General features: G+C 57.0%; 1 protein-coding gene and 1 long non-coding RNA gene across 9 annotated transcripts in view; one reads left to right on the top strand and one right to left on the bottom strand.

The window, feature by feature from the left end:
* The window catches only part of LOC109578577 (monocyte to macrophage differentiation factor 2), a 123,855-nt gene that overhangs the window by 41,441 nt on the left and 63,622 nt on the right, over positions 1-18,792 (bottom strand). For 6 of the 8 annotated variants that reach the window (XM_070780261.1, XM_070780260.1, XM_070780263.1 and 3 more), the window contains one exon: positions 8,187-8,785. In XM_070780261.1, coding sequence (XP_070636362.1) covers positions 8,187-8,785 — 599 coding nt within the window. Of the gene's footprint in view, positions 1-8,186; positions 8,786-12,812; positions 12,918-18,792 lie in introns of those variants that run through there. The other 2 variants (XM_070780265.1, XM_070780270.1) reach the window with 2 other exon arrangements.
* Positions 115-3,784, top strand: LOC139179784 (uncharacterized). Its single transcript, XR_011564144.1, has 3 exons — positions 115-630; positions 3,174-3,302; positions 3,484-3,784. It is a non-coding gene; the product is annotated as an uncharacterized lncRNA (long non-coding RNA).

Here is an 18,792-nt window from a genome sequence, read left to right as displayed (position 1 = left end):
CCACGCCGCGCGCCACGCACGCCAGTCGCCGCGCCCGCCACGCCTGCCACGGCGCATGCGCACGCGCAGAGCCTCACGGGGGCTGTAGTTCCGGGGGCTCCGCCCCAGCATCTGGCCAGTCCGGGCAAGCAGGGGTGCGCCCCCGGCTCCGGCCGTGTCAAAGCCGTGTGGGACGTTTGCCCAGACCTACCGTCCATCTGCTCGCTAGCCATTTCCTCTTCGCCGGGTCTCCGGCGTCTCCCGCGGCACCTTCAGGGGCCCTCTGCCCTCATGCCCGTCCTTGAGGACCCCTGCACAGCGGGGTCCGTTGTGGGGGAGCTGCTCTGTCGCGTGCCCCGTGGTCGGCTACCTGGGTGGCGGGGCAGCCGCGACCGCAACTCCGGGATCTCGGTCCTGTCCTGTCCAGCTCCGAGGGTCCCATCTGCTGACCTCTGGTTTCTGCGGCTCCCGGTGCGGAGTCTGCAGCCGGCTAGCCTGCTGCTCGCCGGTCTCGTCTTTGTGACAGCTGTAAAAATCCGTCTTAAGTGTCCTGCGGCATCGCCACCAGGGAGCAAGGGGCGAACCTCTCGTTCATCTCACGCGGCGAACGCCGAGTCATGCTCCCGGGTGACTCTCGGGCACGTCCGTGGGGTATGTCCTCGCTCCATTCTCTTGGCCCTCTTCGTGGGGACATGTGACAGACCTTCTCATCAGCTCCCCATGACTCTCAGCCCGTTTCTGTCTGCATGATGCCGGGCCTACCTTGTTCTCTAGTTCTCTTCAGACATATCTAGTCTGCTGTTTAAGCCATCACCAAAGTGTCCCTTTATGAACTTGCATTTTTATTACTAAAAGCATCTTTTTCTTTTCCAAATCCTCCCTGCCTTTTTGGATGACATTCTGTTCTTTCCTGTTTCCTTTCTACCTTTTATTTCATTAAATAGTTTAAATCTACTTACTCAATATTTTATAACTAAGGGTTCCAGTTCCCAGGTTCTTGAGAATTTGAGTCTACAGTTTTCTACTGACTCATTTCAAGTAGCATCACTTCATGTGTCTTGTTATTTGGGGTTGTGAGCTCATCTCTGGCCAGATTTGGGAGACCTGTGTGGAAGCATGTCCTTCCAAAGAGTACTTTGTTCTATCGGATGTCCTTGTACATCATCAAATTATGTACAATGTAATTTCGTATCCACATCACTTAAATAGTACAATTCTGAACTCCAAACGTGAGGGGAAGAATGCTTTTCAATTCTAGGAAAGAATATTCAGTTTTTCCCACCCAGAGCCCAGGTCAAGAGAGAGAACTCTGTCATCTTTTACCAGGTAGCAAACTCTTCCTATTTTGTCTTTTCATTGAGTGTGTCCACCTTTATAGTTTCCAAATATATATGAGGTTTCAGTTCCAGCTCCCTACATCTTTCTTGGACAGCTATTAAACTTAAGTCTCTCGGTTACAAAGACTGGCAAATACCTGCAAGGCAACTGTGGCTTCATCATCAGCTCAGATTCTAAGGCCCTCATTTTCTCATTTTTCTTCACCCCTAGGGATTCCTTTATTTGGGGAGGTTCTCAGCTATGCATCTAAAAGGAGAATTGTTACAGTTCATCCAGCACTTCCAGGTACTTTATACAGAAAGATCTTCCAGGCTAATTAACCCCACATATTGCCAGAAATATAAGCACCACTTTCTCAACCTATTTCAACGTGGTATGCGTGCTAAACGTTCTAGCAACACAGCTGCCAGGAGGGCCTCTAGTGACCATGTTGCTTAACACAGTGGCTTCAATGGTGCACACCTTCTTTGACCTCGAGTAGACTCACACTGGCCTCCTAAAGGAGGAGGCCTGGATTTGATCCCCAGTAAGGGAACTAGATCCCACGGGCCACATCTAAGAGTTCGCATGCCGTGACTAAAGATGCCACTGCTGCAACCAAGACCTGGCACAGCCAAGTAAGTATCTGAAAAGGAAAATTCCTTCACCGTCAAATCCCTGGCTAATCAATATCCACAAGGCCCATCTCTTGAGTTTTGTTAAGGCCAAGGGACCCTTTCAAAGTTACACTCTGACTCAGGAAAATCATCTCACAACTCAGTTCACAGCCGCTCACGCCCACCGGTACCGGGCATCTCTCTGGCCGCATGACTCCAGCATCCTGTGACCCTGCAGCACCTTCTGATTTTAACCTATTTCCGGGAAGATTTCCATGGGGCGGGGGCGCATACTCAATGCTTAAGGATACGGAATGGCTATACAAGAAAGCAGGCAGCCTGTCTGCAGAGCTGCTGTCCCACAGTAATCCAGAAGCGCCGTTCCCTAGTGGCGACCCCCAGGGGACTTGGCACAGGCCCTGGAGAGGGTCAGTGTCCCACGGTCTGTAGCAGGAAGAAGAGGATGCAGCCTGAGTGCCCACGATTAGGAGAATGGATCATGGAGCACACAAGCAAGTGGTGGAAGCCGTGCCTCAAGCAAAAGCAATGCTGCAAAAAAGAGCTGAATTTACACGCAGCACCACAAACAGAACTAAACGTTGTATCTTATTACATAGTATATAATGTCTGTAGGTGGAAAGAAAGCTTAAACTTCAATATAGTCAGATTCATCTGCCTTCCCCCCCCAGTTTGTGTCCTATAAAGAAAGCTGAGCACTGAAGAATTGACGCTTTTGAACTGTGGTGTTGGAGAAGACTCTTGAGAGTCCCTTGGACTGCAAGGAGATCCAACCAGTCCATTCTGAAGGAGATCAGTCCTGGGTGTTCACTGGAAGGACTGATGCTGAAACTCCAATCCTTTGGCCACCTGATGCAAAGAACTGACTCACTGCAAAAGACCCTGATGCTGGGAAAGATTGAAGGCGGGAGGAGAAGGAGACGACAGAGGATGAGATGGTTGGATGGCATCACCGACTTGATGGACATGAGTCTGAACAAGCTCCAGGAGTTGGTGATGGCCAGGGAGGCCTGGCGTGCTGCAGTCCATGGGGTCGAAAAGAGTCAGACACAACTGAGTGACTGAATTGAAGCCTTATTTATGAAATCTTTATTTTAGCTCTATAACTTTATCTCTGATGTGGGGGTTTTTAAACTATTCGGAGTGAGGATCCAACTTCACTTTTTCTTCTTTGCACCGTCCCTAGCCATACTTTAGCCAGTTCCTTAGTGTTGTCAATTTTGAGAGTTTTGTGTCTTTCAGACATTCTGCACCAGATCGGATCGCCCCATGTCTTGTGTGTTAAGCGGTGAGCCTTCGAAGGCTCCTTAGATGACGTGGCCTGAAGTCTCCGGGGGGCGGCAGGGGAAGGTGCTGCCAGCCAGGCCCCAGGTGGGTACATCGGGCTCAGGAGACAGGGCTTCTAGGCTTCCTTCCAACACCCCGCCTCAATGTGACACTAAAGGCTGTAATGTTTTTTTTTTTTTTTAATCTAAGCAGTGAATCGAAGAATGAAACTGGTTTGTTAGCAGCTAACCAACTTTATGTTCTCTTTGAATTAAAAATCCTCAAGAACAGCCTTCCCTCGTGGTACAATGGATAAGAATCTACCTGCCAATGCAGGGGACATGGATCTGATCTGTAGTCTGGGAAGACACCACATTCCTCGGAGCCAACTAAGCCGGTGTGCCTTAACTACCAAGCCCGCACTCTAGAGCCCGAGAGCCACGACTCCTGAGCCTGCAATCCTGACCCGTGTGCCTGGGAGCCTGTGCTCTGCAGCGAGAAACCACCGCAGTGAGCAGCCCGTGCGCCGCAACAGAGTAGCCCCCTTCCACACACAACAGCAGCGACCCAGCACAGCCAAAAATAAATAATACAGATCCTCAAAGACGTCTTTTAGGCTCAGTTGATTTTCTAGTTTTAGACTGATGGGGAAAGTTGGCCATTGTCTTGCTTTTACCCACACGTAAACTAGAGTTTTCCCACAGTGACTGTCGCTGAGAACAGGCTCAAGGGGAGTCTTGTTCAAGTCTCAAGAGACAGCTGCTCTTCAGTGAGAGAAAAGAATCCAGATCACCTCCTTCATCCTGAGAGACATGTTATGAAACGTCAGATTCGTGGCAGGAGGAAAAAAAGGTCAAAAGCAAACAGCACCGAGAAGCTGGGGGGTGCGGGACAGAATTCACAGCACACAGCCGCTGAGACAGCAGCGGCCTCACCAGACGCCTGGACACCCCAGTTTAGTCAGGGCTCAGGCCTGTCCACCCCTCCGTGGACGGGATGGGACAGCAAACACACGCCCAGTCGGCTGCTCAGATGACAGGCCCGCCCCCGCCAGCCCCTCCAGCCAGCCTCGGAGGAGATGGGAGGCCGGCAGGCCCCGTGGTCGGTGCCAGAGCAGCGCGTTCCTCCTCACTCGAGCCCCAGTCCGCGCTGGTGGGCACCCAAGCCCCCTGCAGGCCACCCCACCGCCCACACCCCGCAGAAAAAACCAATCCCAGCCCTGCAGCCTGAGGTGCACCTTGAAGCCCAGACCTACAGAGGAGCTTGCCTTTCTAGTTTGCATCAACCCTTAAGCAGGCATTTAACGAGCACCTGCTGTGTGCCAGACCACACTGACACCGCAGGACGATGGGGACAAGCCCAGGGCTGATGCAGAGACGTCCCTGCAGAGAGAACCTCACGACACAGCAGCTTTAGAAACCCTCTCAGCTTGCCTCCCTCAGAAGAGGGCACCCAGAGTCAAGGAGGCCCTGCCTCCCAGACGGGAACAAGGCCAGGCAGGCCGCAAGGAAGGCACCCCAGTCCCTTAGGCGGGGCCCCAATGCCCAGCCTGGCCGAGGGCCCAGGACACACGGCCTCGGGCACCTGCAGGAGGCACAGGCGCAGCCGGCAGGCTGAGTTCCTGCCTTGTCAAGGCCACCGCGTCCAAATCAGTGGTTCCCACTTGAGGGCGAACTTGCCCCCTGGCCACCCAGCCAGGCCCAGAGACATCTGTGGTTGTCACAACTGGGGGGCAAGGCTGGGACGGAGCTAAGCGTCCTACTGGGCCCAGGGCGGCCCCGACAGCAGAGACCTGCCAGCCCGGAGTGCCCTGGGGCTGTGGGTGAGAACCCAGCTCACAAGCTCGCCTCTGATCCGGGACACAAAACAACCCCACGCTCTTGCCTTCCCTTGCCACTGACGAAAACCACATGGCCCACAGCCCTCCCCGGGGTCAGCAGAAGTGACTGCCACCTTTTTCCAGGGGACAGGCCCAGAGCCCTCTCCACGGGGCATAAGCCCTGGATGCCAGCCTCTGGGAACAGGCGGGAGCAGCTCTGGCCCCCGCCCGCACCACACGGGGCTGCCATCCTCTGGAAATCGTGGGCAGGCTGGCAGCTGGGAAAAGGCAGTATTTATGGAAAACACGCGCCAGCACTGCCCACACACACACTACGGGCACGTAATGACGGCCGGACGGTCCTGGAGCGCCGCGCGGGGTCTTCCTCCAGCGCCCTCGGACGGCGCCTTCCACCGCCTGGCCAGGAGGGGCGTCCCGGTCACCCAAGGATGCCTTGGGGGCTCCTGGAGCCTCCAGGATGCACGAGGGGGCTTTTAACCTGGCACAACCAATGAGCCCCACACAGGCGCTCTTCTGACGTGAGGACGAAATGGGAAAACCACTATCGTCGTGACTGTTCAGTAACCTGACACCTAGGGAGGCGGGCACTCGTTCACATCCGCACGTGTCCACGCGCACTCGTCCACACACATGCACACATGTCCACACAGGCGGTCCAGTCCTCTCGCACCCTTCTCCCGACGAGGTGGACCGTCCACTCCCAGGGGCTAGAGACACCGTCACCCATCTTCAGGGAAGGAGGCAGGGAATCTGGTGTCTGGGTGCCCACCACAGCCCACACCGCCTCACAGCCTTCGGTGACACTCGGGTCACTCAGGGCACCTACAGCATCTCGGGGCTCATCACGGGCCACCCAGGAGGTGGGGCGCCCCTTCTCTGGAGACACTAGTGTTAGAAACAGCGGCAGAGGCCGCCAGGGAGGAGCAGTCAGAGGGGCTCACAGACCACCCCCCCGACAGCAACACCTTCACCCTTCAGTCTCTCTGCAGGCCCCGCCATCACGAGGAGGCGGGGGCCCTGGACCCCGGGGCGCACTAGGAGGTGAGGGGCACCTGGGGACCCAGGGGCTGCAGCGAACTCTACACGGGGGAACAGTGCAGACTGAGAGTTCACACGTGCGAGCGTGTGCACACAGCTGGGTATCACCAGGATCCCCAGACACCTGACACAGGGGCCCTGGACTCTGGTGAAGCTCCACCGCCCGTGCACTGTGGAGCGGGGCTGGACGGGGCGGGCCTCCTGCAGGGTCCTCGGTGCTCACTCTGCAGCATGGTCACTGGCCGGGGGGACGGTCCAGCCAGGAGGCACAGGGCACCCAGGCCACGCCCAAGTCGGAGGCTGGCCAGAAAGGCCAACTCCCTGGGGCCCGGGAAGCCTGCTCCAGGCAGGTAACACAACCCGCTTCCAGCCCAGATAAGTGTGTCAGTGAAACCCCACCCAGGTCAATAGACTCCTTCTCTGAAAACCACCCCCAGACTGAATAGGCTGGGCGCCTTCTCCTGCCTCAACAGTATAAAAGGAACAGATCTAAACAGTGTCATGGAACAGGAGACAAAGCCCTGCGCCCCCAGATGGCATCCGGCCCCGTGGCTGCCCTGCTCCCCCTCCGCTCAAGCAGTCACCCCCATAACACAGAGTGGCCCCCCAGGGCCCACCCAGGACCCGCAGAACCGGCGGGGCCGGCCCAGCCCACATACTCTCTGCTCTCCGTCCAGCAGAGGAAACGCTGGGCAACACGGTGACCGTGAGCCGAACACCCACCTCTCCGCCCATGTGCGTGACGCGGCCCCTTCCAGGCCTCCTAGAGCGAGGCGAGCAAGGAGCCGGGGCCTCGGGAGCAGCAGGGCAGGGCCGGCACGGAATCCACAGCCTGCAGCCAGGCCTGTGGGTGGGGCGTTTGGGGCGCTGGTCCGAGGAGAATTAGAAACAATAACATCGAAATTAACACAACACTGTAAATCAACTCTACTTCGATAAAATTAATTTTTTTAAAAACCAATAAAAGAAACAACCCAGTAACATCAGTTACTCATTGGGCAGCTTCTCATTCTCCCAGGTGCCTGCAAATCCGCAAAACATCGTGATAACACACCTGGCCCTGTCAGAGGGACCCCAAGCCCATCACAGGTCCACTTCCGCTGTGAACTCACAGAACAAACCCCAGACGGTCATAGTCGGGACTCCGCACATACCCCTGCACCCTGGGGCCCCTGAGAGGCGAGCACCCAACCTCCAGATCACAAGACTGAGGCCAGAAGGGGTAGCGGGCTCCGCTGCCGCCCACCACCACCCGTGGCAGCCCTGGCAGGCCGCAGGCCATCAATCCGCCTGCCACACCCTTGTCCCCACACCCTGAGCATGCAAGGCAGGCTCCACACCAGAGCACACGCGTGTTCAACACACCTGGAGACACACACAGGACGTCAGCGAGGGCTCCAGCCCCCTGACCCCACGGACCAAGTGATGGGTCTCCCAAGGCCACCGAATGACCTCTGCTCTGAGCCACATGAGACCACTCCATTTGCTCACATAAAGTGATGGGTCTCCCAAGGCCACCGAATGACCTCTGCTCTGAGCCACATGAGACCACTCCATTTGCTCACATAAAGCCACCATTTTCATAAGAAACGAACGAGAAGTCGAATACGACCCGAGATATGTTTAAGAGTCTTTTGGCATTTGAAAAAAACATATATTTTTTATGGCACTTACCATGAAGATAACCAGCTTCTTTCCACCAAGTGAATAAAAGCCAGACACAAAGCAGCGGCCCTGCTGACCCGAGAGGCTGCAGGCCCCTCAGGGCCCGGGCTGCCCCAGCGAGCCTGCGGCAGTGACCCACCGCCTCCAGGCCGGGCCTCCTCCAGCCCAGGCCCCGAGCTCCAGTGCGTCCCTCATGCACCACAGCTGAGACCCCTTCCTCCAGCAGCACACAGCCCCATGTCCAAGAGGCCCCGGGAGCCTCAGACGCTGAGGGCCTTTCTGTACCACGTTTGCCACCTGCGCGGGCCGAGGTCCTCCCTGCCCCACAACTCCACAAGGTGGCATGGAGTCGGCACCAGCAGGCACCCGCTGTGTGGACAGGCCCCTCCATCTGTTCCCCTCCAGACACCCCCGCGTCCCCCGAACCCCCACCTTCACCGCCTCACCTGCCGTCATGGTGTCCACGTCCTTGGCGGCCAGCTCCTCCACCTCTGACCTCTTCCTCAGCTCAAACCTCCGGGACAAGCCTTCTCGGGGCTTCCATAACTCCTGGATCAGGAGGGGCTTCTCGTTGTCGCCGAACACCCGGAAGCCCTGAGCCTGCCACGCATGCCCGCCACCGCTGGCCTGGCCCACGACATCGCACAGCACGAACTGGGCGGCACGCTCGGGGCTCAGTGCGTAGCGCTCCAGGGCCTCCCTCACCAGCTCCCGGGCGCTGGACGTGCCGGTGGCCAGGACGCTCTTGTAGTGGGTGCCTGAGCACACGCTGTCCCCGAATACCTTCAGGACCCCGGGGGCCGAGAGCTGCGTGGACAGCTCGGCAGGGTCATCGCTGGCACCCAGGCCTGAGTAGGGGGTGTCCAGGTCGCGGTACTTGTAGCTCAGGGTCCGGGACAGCACACTGGACAGCAGCTGGCCCTGCCGCTTCAGCTTGCTCTTGGCGGGTGGGGACATGATGAAGTGGGTCCCATAGAACATGGTGGGCTCGTCTTCACCGACGAGCACCCGGGACTCCGGCCAGCGGCAGGGAAGAGGCCGCGTCCTGGGAGAAAATGAAAGGTGGGTGAGCACCGACCAGCAGGAGCCCACAAGGCTAGGGAGAACTTCACCAGACTGGACGGCTGCCCAGGGCCCGCTGCCCCAGCAGAAGCTGCGGACACAGCACCTTGGAGCAATCAAACAGGGAGGATACAGCCGAAGCCGGTGGGACCGCTGGGGACAGAGCATGTCTGGAGCGGCTGGGGTTCCCTTCAAGGAAAGCCATCACTAGGAAGCTCCGCGAGGTCACCCAAGGGCAGACAAGAGATGCCCAGAGCCAGGGCAGAGTCCAGCGTGCCTCCCCTAAACGCCACCTGCCCCACCTGTGCTCCGAGAGACTCAGTGCACACAGCAACGCAGCCAGCCAACAGGCAGAGACAACCGCAGACAGCCGCCCGCCATCAGCACACAAGCCCCCGACACGCTGCTCCGGGCGGACGGGTCCTGGTTTGGAGGAGCCACTTTCCAGGACGGCAGCACTCAAATGGACACATGACCACAACGGACACAAAAGGGCTCTTCCAGAAGCAGCGGAGGCATGGCTGGAATGCCAGGGTCCACCCACGGCGTCCAGCCTGGCGTGGGCCCTGGCCAGGCCAGAGGGGCCATCTTGCCGAGGAAATCAGAACACAGCGCTGAGACGCTGAGGAGTGTTCCTAAAGTCTCGACTCTCGTGCACTAGGGGCCTCAGAGGCCTAGGGTTCCAGAGAGCGGGGTTCCGGGCCCTCTCCCCACGAGCTCCGGGCGGGTGGAGGGGAAGGAAGACGTCCTCCTCCACAGAAACTCGGGGCTCACGACCACTGGGGGAGCCCAAGCACCGCCAGCTCCCGACTCTGCGCCCCCTCCAGGCAGGCAGACCAGAGAGGCAGGTCCGCTTTCTAGAAGGCTCTGGAAACCCAGGCCAGGCCCTGGTGAGAGCAGCTCTGGGCACCGGCCCCAGTGACCAGCGTCAGCACGGGACTCCGCCACAGTCATCACCTCAGCCCTGACTCACAGGTGCTGGGAGGGGCTTCCCGGGGGGGAAGGGACTGCCCCAGGTGGGAGAAGTGACCAGGGAGCCCCCTGAAGACGAGGATCCACGCCCACACCACAGGACCCAAACCGGGTGAGGCCCCCAGCCCAGGCACCGACATCGAACCGCATTCTTCCCGGCTGGCTGGCCCCTGGCCCCGGGTCCCGGCCTGTGAGGTCATCACCCCCACCCCGACCCCAGGGCTGTGGGAATGAAGGCTGAGCAGCAGACCTGCCCTTCTGTTCCTCCAGAACCATCCTCAGAGGACCCTGAACTCTTCAAAATGCTCCTAACAACATCACACCCCAAAGACTGGCTTCTGAATGCTAACGCGTGCCCACTGGCTGGGCTGGGGCCCCCTGCGCTAACAGCCCGCTGTGCAGGCTCACCACCGCAGAGCCCCGTGCTGTGGGCCAGCTTTCTGAAGCCCCAACCTGCTGAAAACAGCCAGGGGTCCTCAGCGGAGGAGCGCACGAGGCCTCCGGGCTCGAGTCCAGCTGGAAAGGAGCGACTCCGAACTCCCTGAGGAAGGTGCACCAGCCTCCCAATCAGAGGCCGTGGAGTGCAGAGCTGGCTTGGCTCCCCATCTCGGACCCGTCCGCAGCCCCGACTGAACCTACCACAGAAGCGTCTCCGCTGGGCCTCACGTGACAAGCACACGGCTATGGTTCGCACACCACGCGAGTGCCTTCAAGCCACCGCACCTCCTGAGAGGCACACCACCCGCCTCAGAAAATTCCAAGTCGTGCCTCTGGCCACCACCCGTTCTCCGTGGACCTGACCCTCCATAGACGCACGGCTCACCTCGAGCACAGCCCCCTCAGTCCTGACCCAGCCCCGCGGTCCGCCAGGGATGTCTGGCAGAGAAACCTCTATGTTCGGAGATGATGTCCAAGTACAGAATAAATAAATACAATGCTGAAAATGGCGGAAGCCGTGTCTCAGCAGAAGGCCAACTCACAGAAAAGTCAGGAAGTAATAAATGCGGGGATTTAAAAGGCCCCAGACACAACAGAGGCCTTCCTAAGTGGCTCAGTGGTAAAGAACCCGCCTGCCAATGCAGGAGACACGCGTTCAATCCCTGGGTCAGGAAGATCCCCTGGGGGAAGGATAGGCCACCCATTCCAGTATTCTTGCCTGGAGAATCCCACGGACAGAGGAGCCTGGCGGGCTACAGTCCATGGGGTCAAAAAGAGCTGGACACGACTTAGCAACTGAGCAGAGCAGATACAACGAAGAAGTAAAAAGCTATTTTGCACCAGGGGGTGCATCTTTACAGGTTCCGTAAGGCTCTTACAGGTTCTAAAGCTTATGTGATTCTGCTTTAATTAAAAACAGAAAATCACAGACACATAGCTGCTACGTGTAGAGTCATGGAAGGGAGCCCCCCTCCTCTGGGGCAAAGTTAGCAACATCAACAAAAAAGGGGCAGAAAAACGTAGGAGACACTGACTCATTCCCTTCCAGCAACAGCTTCTTGAGCCCCAAGAAGTCCCAGTAAATACAGACCCTGATGGGCTGGATCCATTCTACCAGGAGACTCTCGCCTCCTCGTGATCATGCCCTCTGTGGCCACCTTCAGGGAGGGACCACGGAGCATGACCACTTGCTCACACGCACCCTTCCCCCACAATCACACAGAGAATGCAGAGTACAGCCTGTTTGTCAAAATGGGACGCCCGAGTTTTTTGCAAAGGGCAAGAGGCGTGCAGGAGTTTCCTACGGAGCGGAGCACACCCGGGGTAACAAGCTCTGTTTTTTTGGAAGCATGACCAGCCTTTTCCTCTTCTGCTCAGTCCCCTCCTCTTTCACACAAAAACTTGGGGAAACACGGGCCCAAGGCTGCAGGTCGCCTGCTGTTGCTTCTCCTGGAGAATGTTTTTCTCTTGTTCTCAAGAAAAGAGTCCAATTTCTGATGAAAACAAGCTCAAGTCACAGCAGCGAGTGAGGTCAGTGCGGGGCTGACCGAATGGGTGGAGGGACACTGCCGTTCCAAAACTGCAGTGTGGGATCCATTAGCATTTCCACCGGGGCAGGAAAGGAAGAGGGTGGATTCACAGGCTCTGTCTGATTCCGACCAGCCATAAATCCTACATTGACAGCTCCGGCCAGAGCCACACTTTTAAAAGATGAAAATAATCTAATCAGATTTAATTCAGGCGTGCTAGCCTCCTGAGAGGGGTCTGACTTTTCTGTCTGTGGGATTAAGGACTTCTCCTCTCTCCAGCATACTCCAGAGGCTGCCGGAGCTAATGGGAGACACCTGTAACTAACCAGAGACATCTGTAATCAGGGCTGGAAAATTCTTTCCAGCAATTCAGATTAATCAAACACTTGACCAGGTGCTGGGAGCCCGGGTGTCTGGGTCTGCAGCCCCGCCCCGGCCCCACCCACTGGCTCCGAAATGGGATAATCCTGTTTCTTCCGCAGGGGTCCCCAGGAGCCCCAGGCCTGCGTGTTTTCTTAAGAGACGCTATTTTGTCGAGGGGCTGGAAATGGTACAGAAATCGCTGGGAGACAATGCTTTCAGCTGGCACGCGAGCGGGGAACGTGCTACTGTGTGAACAGGAAAACCAGAACAGGCTGTGGGCGTTGCGGGGGGCGGGTGTCGCCCCGACCCTGGAGAAGAGGGTGACGGGCCCCTATGCTCCGTGCCCGCCTGCAGGCGCCCCTCTCCAAGGGGGCCGCCACGGTTGGGGGGACTGCATTCGGAGGGACGCAGGGGGCGGTGGCCGCAGGTGACCTCCTGGAACCTTCAGGCTAGGCCGCCCTCACCCCCTGCAGCTGGCCTGCGGGACCCGCCCCCCGAGACCGCGCCCGGGCCCCCGAGAGCCGCCTGTTTCCACGACAACCGGACAAGCCTGGCCCGGACGGCCCGAGAGACGCCCCGTGCGGGCCCAGCCGCCTCGGCGCGCGCCCCCCGCCCCGGGGCCTCGCCGCCCAGCCAACCTCCGCGACCCGGAGTCCCGGACGCCACGGAGCGACCCCAGCCGCCGCTTCTCGCGCACCCCTCACTCACCTCCAACGCAGCCCCCCGCCGCCGCCACCACGTTCCCGCGCGGCTTCTACCCGCGCCGTTGGCCCGAGCCCGTGTCCCGGACCCGCGCATGGCGCGACGCCTCCTGCCGGCCGCTCAACGGACGGGGGCGGTCCCTCGGGGGCGGGGCCAGGTGGGCGGGGCCTCGAGGGGCGGGGCCGGCGGCGGGAAGACGGGAGGGCGAGCTCCTCCTGCGGCCAACCCGAGACACGGAGCGGGCCTCGGGAAGGGGCGGGGCCTCCGAGGGACGAGCCGCTGGCCCAATGGAAGCCGGTGAGACCTGAGGGGGCGGGGGGAGGGGAGGGCCCCCGTGAGTGGGCGGGGCGACGAGATGGGCGGGGCCTAGGGTCCGCGGCCGCCCAATGAACGCACACAAGGCCTGGAGGGGGCGGGGCCTCGAGGGAGTGGGTGGAGCCGATGGGGGCGTGCCGGGCTCCGGCACCACGTGCCGACCAATTAATAGGCACAGACGTGCCTCGAAGGCAGAGGTGGGTGGGGCTGGCCGCAGAGAAGCGGGTGCTGGGCTGCGCACCTCTATCTTCAGCTCAAGGGGACTATGCAGGAGAGGCCGGGCCAGTGCTAAGCTCTGAGGCCAAGTGGTGGCCTCAAGCTGGGTGGGGGCGGGGGCTGGCAAACTGTTTTGTCCCCACCTTCTAGTCCCTACGTGGACAAGGCCAAGGCAAAGAGGAAGCTGGGTTAAGACAAGCGCTGATGGAAAGCGCTTATGGCGGTCCATAGTCGTTAGTCTGATATATGAACATCCAAAACACGGAAAGAGGACGAGGGTGGCAGCTTCCCTCTCTCTTACAATCCGTCCCCCACTTAGCAGCCAGAGTCTTAAACGACAAATCAGATCATGGCTCTCTTCTGCTTAAAACGACGCAAAACGGGGTCAGCTCAGCTCCGGGGCTCTGGCCCAACCGCCCTCCTCGAGTAACTTGTTTTAAAAGAAGCTCCTGTCCTTAGAGCTCACTTTGACACAAGTCCTCCGGCTGGGGTTCCACCTTGGAGAAAGGCTTCTCACAGATAGCTCTCTTTATACCGCCCTGCTCTTGGTCTAGACCTGGGGGATTCATGTGGCCTCTGGATAAAAACGCAGAATTCTGACCCTGGGAGTGAATCTTTTTGGTGACAGCCATTGGGGTATAAAGGCCTTCCCTGGTGGCTCAGACAGTAAAGAATCTGCCTGCAACACAGGAGACCCAGGTTGGATCCCTGGGTCATGAAGATCCACTGGAGAAGGGAATGGCAACCCATTCCAGTATTCTTGCCTGGAGAATTCCATGGAGGAGCCTGGAAGGCTACAGTCTGTGGAGTCGCAAAGAGTCGGACAAGACCAACCGACTAACACTTTCACTTTTTCACTGAGATATAAAGTTTTATGGTCATGACCCCAAATTCGCTAGGAGGAGACTGGGGAGGAGGGAACAGCAATCTACTGACCACCTACTGTATGCTGGACCCGTGCCAGGGGCTTTATGTCAGTCACCTCATCTAAAGCTCACATCAACTCTTGTGAGGCAGATGCTGTTACACCCAGAGAAGTCAAACAGCTAGAAGTAGATCCAGGAACTGAGGCCAGGACTGTGTGATTAAATAATATCCTATCCTCGGCAAGACTCCCCGTATATCTGCACAGCCTTCCCCACTCTGACCCTGAAGAGGCAAATGTCAGCGCTGGAAGGAGAGCCTGGGTTTAAACCTGTGTTTTTCTCCTAAGGCATTCCTCACCATCGTCCTGTCCCAAGGCTTACCCTTCCCCTCACCCCTCTTCAGCAGGGTGGTGGGGGGCAAACTCCCACCTGTGAGCCAAATCTGAGCTGCTATTTTATAAATAACATTATACTGGAACCCAGCCACACCCCTTTGCTTATATCTCGTCTAAACTGCTTTCATGCAGCAAAGACTTTTCAGACCCGAGTCTAAAATATTTACTATATGGCCCTTTATAGAAAAATCCACGGCCCTGCTCTTCAGGATCTAGTAATGCCAACTATTGGTTATTTCTTAGCGTACCTGGTGGCTCAGATAGTAAAGAAGTCCACGGGGTCGCAAAGAGTTGCACGTGACTGAGCCACGAACATACACACACACCACACACCTTTCTCATCTCTGTCTTGGCTCAGTTCGTCCCCGCTGCCTTGGTACACCGTACCCAACTGTAGTACTCTGCTCAGGTGGCCATAATGAAAGAACACAGACCGGGGGGCTTAAACAGTGGAGATTTATTTTCTCACGGTTCTGGAGGCTGGAAATCCGCAATCAAGGTGCCAGCAGAGGGGATTTCTTGTGAGGCCGCTCCCCTTGGCTTGCAGACGCCAGCTTCTCCCTGTGTCCTCATGTCCTCCTGCAGTCTTTCTTATTCGTCTGTGTCCTAATCTCCTCTTGTAAGGACACCAGTCAGATTGGATTAGGGCCCACCCTAATGACCTCATTTTCACTTAATCACTTCTTTAAAGGCCCCATTTCCAAATACACTCACATTATGAGATGCTGGGGGTTATAGCTTCAACATATGGATTTTTTTTTTTAATTTTTTAAATGTTTTTTTTTCTTTGGCTGCACTGGGCCTTCGTTGCCCTTGGGCGGGCTTTCTCTAGCTGTGTGAGCAGGAGTTGCTCTCTAGTTGCAGTGTACAGGCTTCCCACTGCGGTGGCTTCTCTTGTTGCGGCATGCGGAATCTTCCGGGACCGAGGATCAATCCAATCCACACACACAGGCGGATTCTTAACCACTGGGCCACCAGGGAAGTCCTCAACGTATGGATTTGAAAGGAACACAGTTCAGTTCCTCAGACAGTCTTCATCATCTGGCTAATGTCTACTCATCCTTTAAGACTCAGAGTGGGTGTTACTTATGTAGTTACTTCCCCCACGGTGGTTCCCAGTGACTCACACTTTCTGGTTTCACACCCCAGGGTAGTCCCCTCCCAGGCTGAAACAGATCGGAGCTGTGTAAACAGTAAGATGCTACCAAAGTGACAGTGTGACTTCAGGGGCTAAACTATAAAAGCTGTGGCTTCCGCCCTTGCTCTCTCCAGGATCATTCCCTCTGGAGGAAGAACATTCAAGCAACCCTGGAGGGGTCCACGTAGCGAGAAAACCAATGCCTCCCGTCAAGACAGCACCAACTTGCCACCCGCACGAGCCATCCTGGAAGTGAGTCCCCCAGCCCCAGGAACCTCCATGGCTGCCACCCCAACCAACACCCTGACCGCATCTATTGAGGGACCCTCAGCCAGAAGTGGCTCAGACAGTGTAGAATCTGCCTGCAATGCAGGAGACCTGGGTTCGATCCCTGTGTTGGGAAGATCCCCTGGACGAGAAAATGGCTACCCACCCCGGGGTTCTTGCCTGGAGAATCCCATGGACAGAGGAGCCTGGTGGGCTGCAGTCCATGGGGTCGCAAAGAGTCGGACACGACTGAGTGACTAACACAGCCAGAATCACCCAGCAAAGCTGCTTCTGAATTCCCAGCCCTCAGAAACTACCTGAGATGAGGAATGTTTACTCCTGACTCATGCCCCTAAGTTTTGGGGCCATGGTTATGCAGCAATAGATCAATAGATCAATGAGTGCCCCTTATCCAGAAAGGCCTCCCTGCCCCCAGACCTGGCTGCACCCCCCTCCTCTGTGCCCCCACAGACTTTTGTTTTTGGCCTTGCCACTCGGCTGGTGGGATCCTAGTTCCCAACCAGGGATTGAATCTGGGCCCTCAGCAGTGAGAGCACGGAGTCCTAACCGCCGGACCCATGGGGGAATTCCCTCCCACAGACTTTTGTTTTCTACCTTTTTATTCACCAAGTCCATGTTATATCGAACCACGTTCCTTAAATGCAAATCAGAGATTTCTCCTCCCCGAGCTGCGGTCCTCGAATCACTTCCCTTCAAGCTTCAAGTCCACGCCCTCCTCCAGGGGGGCCCTGCTGACCGCTCCACCTACTCTCTCCCTCCACCACGGAGCTCCAGCGACGTCAAGCTTGTCTTCAAACACACCAAGCTCACTCCCTCTTCTGAAACCTTTCCCCTTGCTGCGTCCTCTTCCCCAAATGCTCGTCCTGCTGTGCTGGCACGATGCCATCTTTCTCGCCCTGAAACCCGGCTCTGGAACTTCTCCAGTGGTCCAGCGGTTACGACTCCTCACTTCCACTGCAGGGGCCACGGGTTCGAGCCCTGGTCGGGGAACTAAGACCCCACATACCGTGTGGTGTAGCCAAAGCCAACAGTTCTGTCATATCCTGACCATCTCATAGTGGTCACCCCATGCTCATTCTCTGCCTCACAACCTGCTTAATTCATAGGCCTTTATCACCATTCGCTCGTGTATTGGACACACATTGGGATTTGAGTTCTGTAAAGGCCGGCTCCTCAGCTGTCTTCTTTACTGCCACACATGGCACAGAGTAAGAAAAAGTGCTGGTTGCTAAGTCACGTCTGACTCTTTATGACCCCATGGACTGTAGCCCGCCAGGCTCCTCTGTCCATGGGATTTCCCAGGCAAGAATACTGGAGTGGGTTGTCATTTCCTTCTCCAGGGGATCTTCCATGGATTGAACTCACCTTTCTTGCATTGGCAGGTAGATTCTTTACCATCTGAGCCACCAGGCACGTGCCAGATTTCGGGCTGCATGAATATTTGTTAAATGAATAAGCAAGGGAACGAACAGATTTCGACCCAGTCTCAACCTCTCACCCCCGCCCTCAACTGGAAGCTTCTTAAGGGCAAGTGCTGAATTTTATTCATCTTTGTATTCCTTCTGGGAAATTCACTCACCGATTCAGAATAAGGGCTTCCCAGGTGGTACAGTGGTAAAGAATCCACCTGCCAATGCAGGAGACGCAGGTTTGATCCCTGGGTCAGGAAGATCCCTTGGAGAAGGGAATGGCAACCCACTCCAGTATTCTTGCCTGGGAAATTCCATGGACAGAGGAGCCTGGCGGGCTACAGTCCATGGGGTCACAAAGAGTCAGATACAACTAAGGGATTAACACTTGTATTCCTGCAACTGCCACCATGGGCCGGTGAGCAAAATTTTGAACTGTAAGGTTAAATGGAGCGGTGAGCCGCCCCTTGTGGCCACCAGAGGGCAGCAGAGTCCTGGGACTCAATTAGGAAAAACCAAAAGGTGCCCAAAGGAAAAAACATCTTGTTAAGGTCAAAGGGCAGGTTCAGGGGCAGAGAGAGACTGGGCTCTCTAGAGGCCAGGAGAGCGGGAAGGAGGCAGCAGGCCCAGGGAGGAAGTTACCTCTCCATCCCTAGAAGGGGCTGGAGAAACGAGCGATTTCGGGCTCAGGTTCCATCCTCCATGAGCTCAGCACCATGACCGGCAACTGCGGAGTTTGGGGCTCCCTGTAGACTCACCAGCCGACAGCTCTGCAGTTATATGTCTTCCCACATCCTCTGCTAAACAGCTTTCGGCTGACAACTAGTACCCCCGGCGCTGGTAAGGTACGGATGCCAGGACTTAGGCGCTGGGTCCTTGCACCCTTTAATCAACAGAAGCTGGAAAGAGGCCAGACAAGCAGTTCAGGCGAGGGAGGCTATCCTGGGATCCGTGCACAAAGGAGAGAACACGAGTAACTGGGTGCCCTCGCTTGCTCCAGGGCGCGTGGGCTGCTTCCTTAAAGGGGGTGAGGGTCCGGGAGCATCAGCGCATCTGGCGGGAGGAGCCGCTTGGGTGGTCTGCCCATCCCCTCGGTGGTGCTGCACGTGGGGATCAAGCCAAGGACCCTGCTTTTGCTCCCAGCACCTCAGATGTGGCAGTTGGTGTGTAGCCTTTTTGTATCTTATTGTTCCTAATTTGCCCCATCTCCACATGCCTGCAGTTATTTTTAGCCCCTTTTATTTTATTTTAACTTCCTCACTTGAGGAGATGTTTGTCCAAGGGCAAGCACTGCAGTTAAGGGTCCCAGGTCCCAGCGGAGCTCAGAGGGCTGTCAGGAGTAGAGTAATGTCTGGAGTA

This window comes from Bos indicus, chromosome 25, assembly GCF_029378745.1.
Source record: "Bos indicus isolate NIAB-ARS_2022 breed Sahiwal x Tharparkar chromosome 25, NIAB-ARS_B.indTharparkar_mat_pri_1.0, whole genome shotgun sequence".
NCBI lineage: Eukaryota > Metazoa > Chordata > Mammalia > Artiodactyla > Bovidae > Bos > Bos indicus.
The sequence above is the reverse complement of the archived record's forward strand: the minus strand, read 5'-3'. Positions and strand labels throughout refer to the sequence as shown.